This window comes from Cryptococcus neoformans, assembly GCF_000091045.1.
Source record: "Cryptococcus neoformans var. neoformans JEC21 chromosome 3 sequence".
Classification (NCBI taxonomy): Eukaryota; Fungi; Basidiomycota; class Tremellomycetes; order Tremellales; family Cryptococcaceae; genus Cryptococcus; species Cryptococcus deneoformans.
Window position 1 is genome coordinate 1,668,701 of NC_006685.1, and position 5,000 is coordinate 1,673,700.

Consider the following 5,000-nt stretch of genomic DNA (forward strand, 5'->3'; position numbering starts at 1 on the left):
ATCTCCACTTAACAAACTCGATTACCTATACGACATCCCACCTTCCCCTCCCATCTCCGCCGATGCTGACCCGGGTCAATTACTCGTCATGCCGCGAATGCCAAATCCCGATGTCGAATCGCCCATCGCGTCACCTTTTGTCAACCTCAACCTTCAAACGTCGACTTCATCGAACCGGAAACCCGGTGTGGGTGTTGTGATTTTTGACTCACCTCCTCGTCGACGGATATCGGGTAATTCTCATGGTCCGCGACGCGGTTCGGCTCTGGCTAATGAATGGGTGCGTGGTGGTGACTGTGATGGGGATGATCATGATCATCGTAATGATATTGTGGGGGTGATTGTGTCGGATGATGATGACAACGGTAATGGGTCCGGAAATGTCCTACCTGAACGCACAATCTCACGCATTCCATCCCCTCTTCAATGTCGGCGAACATGACATGATTTTGTCAATCTTTCTAACCAATTTCTCATTTCGGACATTCGACACTGTGGATTTTTTACTCCTCTGTGTGCGATCTGTATCAATGATGTTTACCGTGTATCATAACAATCCCTTTCTTTCTTTCTCATCAAACTGTATCTTCTCCGAAACCGAATAACAGGGGCACACTCTCCTGGCTCGACACTCTGGCGCCGACGCTTCCCTCCTTCGTTCTCTCCTCACTCAACACGCCTCCCCCTCTGCCCCCCTCTCTACCTCTTCCGCCCAACCCCAAGCCCCTGCCGCCGCCCAACGTCCCCGGACAGAAGCAGAAATTGTCGCCCGCTGCCACGAACTGATGAACAAGCACAAGGTTGTGTTATTCATGAAGGGAAACCCTACAGCTCCTAAGTGTGGGTTCTCAAGGCAGACTGTGGGATTATTGAGGGAGCAAGGAGTGGAATTTGCTTGGTTTGATATCTTTAGTGATGAGGATGTAAGGCAAGGATTGAAGAAGGTTAATGACTGGCCTAGTAAGTCCAAGTTTCCAATTTTTCCTCGACCTCCGATTTCCCACTTCTTCATCTGTATATGGTTGATTTTAGAAGGGGTGAGCTGACTGGGACGATATAATAGCATTCCCGCAAATCATTGTGAATGGCGAGTTGGTAGGCGGTCTTGATATTTTGCGGGAGATGATTGAGAATGGAGAATGGCAAGAGTTGATGGATTCTATCGAGGAGGGCAAGGCGGAATAAAAAGCGAGCGCCTGGGATTGGGGAAATGAGTTGTGGTTTTCTCGCCTGAAATAGTCAATTAATCGTCTAGCGTGCGTTTTCAGCGTTGTCCAGTCACAGGATTACCTCGTATTGATATACAGGCTATTCATACTACATTTTCATCTTTCCCTTTTGATTGAAAGACGGTGGAATCTCGTGATTACAAGGTTTTTAACTAGGAATTTCAGTTGATTACCTAAACGACACTAATCTTTTCTTGTGCGACAGCTTCACTCCCCTTCAGTCTCTTTCAGCTCTTGTATGATATCATCGCCACCCTCCATATTAAGATTATCCTCAGTCGCTCCATTATTATCCTTTGATGATCCATCCAACAATACCACTTTATTCCTTGCCTTCTCTTCTTCCTCTACTTGACCCGGGCGGATCTCAACATTTTGAAGCATATCGTTAGCGACCAAGAAACGGATGGTCTGGGATATCTGCGAGAGTGTATTTTGGATGGGGTTGGCGAGTAACTGAGAAAAGGAGTTCAGATCAGCTTAAACGGTTCTCAAGGCAAAAAGGGATGAAATAGAGACTTACAGCACCAAGCATACTGGGCCGTTCGAAAGGATTAAGTTTCCGAGCGGAAGGTTGCCGGGGCTGCCTTTTTTTCTCCTGCTGAGGTGCTGGCTTTCGATTTTCACCCTGTGCAGAAGTATCCACAGAAGAGCCATCCGGAGCGATATGCGCAAATCGGCAACGGTCATTAAATTTGCATCTTCCTTGCTGGGCGAAGAACTTGCAGATCGGTTTGCTAAGGGTAGAGATAGACGGTTTGGTAGTGGTGGTGGTAGCAGGGGAAGAGGTTGAAGCCTCGGCGGGTTTTAGCTGGGCGTGATCATCTTCCGAGCCAGAAGAAGAGTCTGAGGACGAGTCACTGCCAACATCGGATTCTGTGGAAGATTCGGTATCACTGGAATCTGATGCAGAAGCCGATTCGGCGGGTGTATCGTAACCACCAAGTCCGATCAAACTGTCAGCCGTAGGATTGACTTCACTACTTTGCCTTGATTGAGATTGGGTAGAGGTTTGCACGATGGAATGCACTGGAGCAACCCCATCACTTCTTCCTTCATTCCCAGCTCTTCCACCTCTCCCCCGCACGCTCCCTCTTCCTCGTCCTCTTCCTCGTCCGCGTTCCCCCCCAAACACACGAGGAATATCTGCCTCTTCATCTTTGACTTCCCTTCCCCATTCTTCTGCCCGACTCGCTGGATCGTTGCGTCTGCCTTTGCCTTTTCTTTGTTTCGCAGGAACTTCTCCACGGGCAATAGCTGCTTGGCGCTCTTCCTCCTGCGGCAGGGCATCAGCATATTGCACTAGGAGGTTTGCAATGAACTTATAAGGACCTTCTCTAGTACACGCTTGGCAGTCGGCCAGCGGGATTTACGTTCAGCTATCCATTTTTCTATATCTTCCGGTGTGTTGAGTGTTATATTTGTCCCTTGTATAGGGGGTAAGGGCCTGCCCAATTCCCAGTCAGCATATGACCGCTATCACACCAAGTACACGCACGTACCCCTTACGCTTTGCAAATCTCTCCTCTTCTTCACTTCTTTGTGGGACCTTTCCGGGAGCATAAATCAAATGTCTATCTTCCTCATGAATCTCCACTTGATCTCCAGGCCCCACAAATTTACAGCCAGGGTGGGAACAATTTCTCCACGGTTTCGCACTTAACACTCCGCCTGTCATGACATTACTATTGTTCGGACGTTGACGCTTCATAGGGGGATTTGGAGCGGAAACCTGTGGGTTGTATTGGCTTGAGAGATAGGTCGTGGAATAGGAGTATCCTTCCGGGTTGACAGCTACAGGCGATTGAAAGAGGGACTGACCAAACGATGGCGCTGGCGCCGCATACATGGGGTGGAAACCGCCAGAGGGATATCCCCCAGATAGGTTAGGTTGATATCCATATCCATATCCTGGATAAAAGCCCTGCTGTGTTTGAGGCATGTATGGTTGAGGCTGAGGAAATCCTTGTCGTTGAGATTGACTAACAGCTGAAGCTGGTGTGTCCAAAGATGGACGAGTTGGAAGACCGTAAGGTGGGGGACGATATCCTTGACCGGGACCCATGCTGTGCGACTATGGTAGTATACAGGGTTTAGAAGCAGTCTACCGTGAATGAACTGAGCTGAAGAGACTGAGACAAAAATTTCGATTGATCATAAAGAAACCTTGTGCCAAAACATAGAACTTGACGCTGAGGGCAATAACTTTTAAGATGAAGACGTCATCATTTGTTTTCGGAATGTAATGTCGCTGTGCTGCTCATATTCTTCGTTTTGCTGCTGTAGATATGATAATCGTTTCTTTATCGTTTCTCTTTTCTTTGCTTGCTCTTTTCACTGCTTGTGTTTTACTATCTATACTTCTAGTATAACCTCCTAGTACACCTTTGATTAGACACAGTCTTCCAAAAAGATCAACCATACCCTGGATTAATCCCGTTTTCCATTTCGACTCATCTTCACCGCCAAATCTTTCTCCGCCAATCGCAATGGAAGCCCTTTCAAGAAGAGAAGAGAATGAAATTCACGAAGCAGCCAAGAAGGAGGCTCTAAGGTCCTGTGACGATTATGTCAAAGGTAAGGCTTATCATGTTGACAACTTCGTCTGAGGGAATAATCATTTGACTAAGAGCTTAGATTTTGCCGATTGTGCTACCGGTCGGACGTTCTCTTTGCCTTTCATGTGCAAAACTAGGCTCAATGCGATGCAGGGGTGTATGCGAGACTAGTAAGTTGCTATCACCGTTCACATTATACTGGATGTTCCAGGATCATGCTAAGGACGTTTTGACTTAGCATGACGCAAGAAAGGATGGACGCTATGAAGCTTGACTTCATTGCTCACCGATCAGAAAAGGGAAGAGAGGCCGTTGAAGCTTTGAGAAAGAGCAGAGAAGAAAAATTGAGGAAAATGGCGGGTATCAAGGATGAACCAGCCAGAATATGAGGTGATGAAGCAGCGATGGGAATGGCCTAGAGGTCCGGGTATCTTCCTTGCTCATTGTTGTCAAAGTCTACTACTTGCATGGAGGCGATGCTCCACTCAGTGAATCAGGAAGAAGTATAGGCTGGATTTGAAGCTTAGGATCACAAAAAATTAGCGAGCTACGTCCAAGTGCGATATGGAAATTCACACAATCTTTCCCCTGTAACGGTCTATGCTCTTTGCAGTCTGTCCAACACACAACTATTTTCAAATATGATGGGCGTACTTGGTCGCGATAATAACCACCAGACTCACAATTTCGTCGAAAATCATCAGACCATAGCTTGAAACATCATATCATGATAATACATTAAGTACTGACACTGTTGAAGACAACTATTCACAAGATATTCTCGCTCTCCCAATCTTATCCATGTTATGAAACCTTTCCCATCCATTGGGCCCACACTCTGTAATTCTATCTTCTTGCTTCTACATCCTTCACTGATCTGGGTCTGCTATAGGTTGCTCGGACAGCAATTTTGTAAAGCTGAAAATAGATCAGTGATGTACTGACGAAAGACAGATAAGCAAAACCCACTCTTGCAGCATTTCTTCTCTCTTCTTTTCGTCCTCCGAATCGATTTTGGCTTCTACAGGGGGGAGGCTATCGAGCACACATCAGTTAAATCTCATTGAACAATGTCGCTGACGCTAATACTTACCCTCCCTTCAATCTATTCATCGCTCTCAAACGACTTCGCCAACTGGTAATATACTCTGCTTCCGTTGGATCACTAGCATTCCTTATATGGGAGAACCTGGCGGCCATATCATTCGCCATC

The 5,000-nt window shown here is 46.8% G+C and overlaps 4 protein-coding genes across 4 annotated transcripts in view; 2 read left to right on the plus strand and 2 right to left on the minus strand.

The window, feature by feature from the left end:
- The window catches only part of CNC05590 (thioredoxin, putative), a 3,710-nt gene extending 1,893 nt beyond the window's left edge, over positions 1-1,817 (plus strand). The window contains exons 3-6 of the mRNA XM_024656854.1: positions 609-960; positions 1,064-1,256; positions 1,350-1,373; positions 1,435-1,817. Coding sequence (XP_024512471.1) covers positions 609-960; positions 1,064-1,185 — 474 coding nt within the window. The 3' untranslated portion in view covers positions 1,186-1,256; positions 1,350-1,373; positions 1,435-1,817. The remainder of the gene's footprint in view (positions 1-608; positions 961-1,063; positions 1,257-1,349; positions 1,374-1,434) is intronic.
- Positions 1,305-3,384, minus strand: CNC05600 (hypothetical protein). Its single transcript, XM_024656855.1, has 4 exons — positions 2,732-3,384; positions 2,562-2,676; positions 1,753-2,505; positions 1,305-1,685 (listed from the first exon to the last, which is right to left on the minus strand). Exons 1-4 carry the CDS (start codon positions 3,292-3,294, stop codon positions 1,437-1,439), a joined length of 1,680 nt encoding a protein of 559 aa, XP_024512472.1. The 5' UTR covers positions 3,295-3,384; the 3' UTR covers positions 1,305-1,436.
- Positions 3,385-3,541: 157 nt separating this feature from the next.
- CNC05610 (hypothetical protein) lies at positions 3,542-4,547 on the plus strand. Its single transcript, XM_569774.2, has 3 exons — positions 3,542-3,806; positions 3,867-3,957; positions 4,026-4,547. Exons 1-3 carry the CDS (start codon positions 3,719-3,721, stop codon positions 4,174-4,176), a joined length of 330 nt encoding a protein of 109 aa, XP_569774.1. The 5' UTR covers positions 3,542-3,718; the 3' UTR covers positions 4,177-4,547.
- CNC05620 (conserved hypothetical protein) overlaps positions 4,528-5,000 on the minus strand; it is a 4,846-nt gene continuing 4,373 nt past the window's right edge. Inside the window, exons 6-8 of the mRNA XM_024656856.1 lie at positions 4,881-5,000; positions 4,757-4,822; positions 4,528-4,705 (exon numbers count right to left, since the gene is read on the minus strand). The exon at positions 4,881-5,000 is cut by the window's right edge and continues 809 nt beyond it. Coding sequence (XP_024512587.1) covers positions 4,657-4,705; positions 4,757-4,822; positions 4,881-5,000 — 235 coding nt within the window. The 3' untranslated portion in view covers positions 4,528-4,656. The remainder of the gene's footprint in view (positions 4,706-4,756; positions 4,823-4,880) is intronic.

Coding starts and splice junctions, on each gene's coding strand:
- CNC05600 (XM_024656855.1), bottom strand. CDS start 3,294: ATGGGTCCCGGTCAAGGATATCGTCCCCCACCTTACGGTCTTCCAACT. Junction 2,677..2,731: donor AGATTTGCAAAGCGTAAGGG/GTACGTGCGTGT, acceptor GGAATTGGGCAG/GCCCTTACCCCCTATACAAG. Junction 2,506..2,561: donor CCAAGCGTGTACTAGAGAAG/GTCCTTATAAGT, acceptor GCCCTGCCGCAG/GAGGAAGAGCGCCAAGCAGC.
- CNC05610 (XM_569774.2), top strand. CDS start 3,719: ATGGAAGCCCTTTCAAGAAGAGAAGAGAATGAAATTCACGAAGCAGCC. Junction 3,807..3,866: donor CTGTGACGATTATGTCAAAG/GTAAGGCTTATC, acceptor CTAAGAGCTTAG/ATTTTGCCGATTGTGCTACC. Junction 3,958..4,025: donor CAGGGGTGTATGCGAGACTA/GTAAGTTGCTAT, acceptor GTTTTGACTTAG/CATGACGCAAGAAAGGATGG.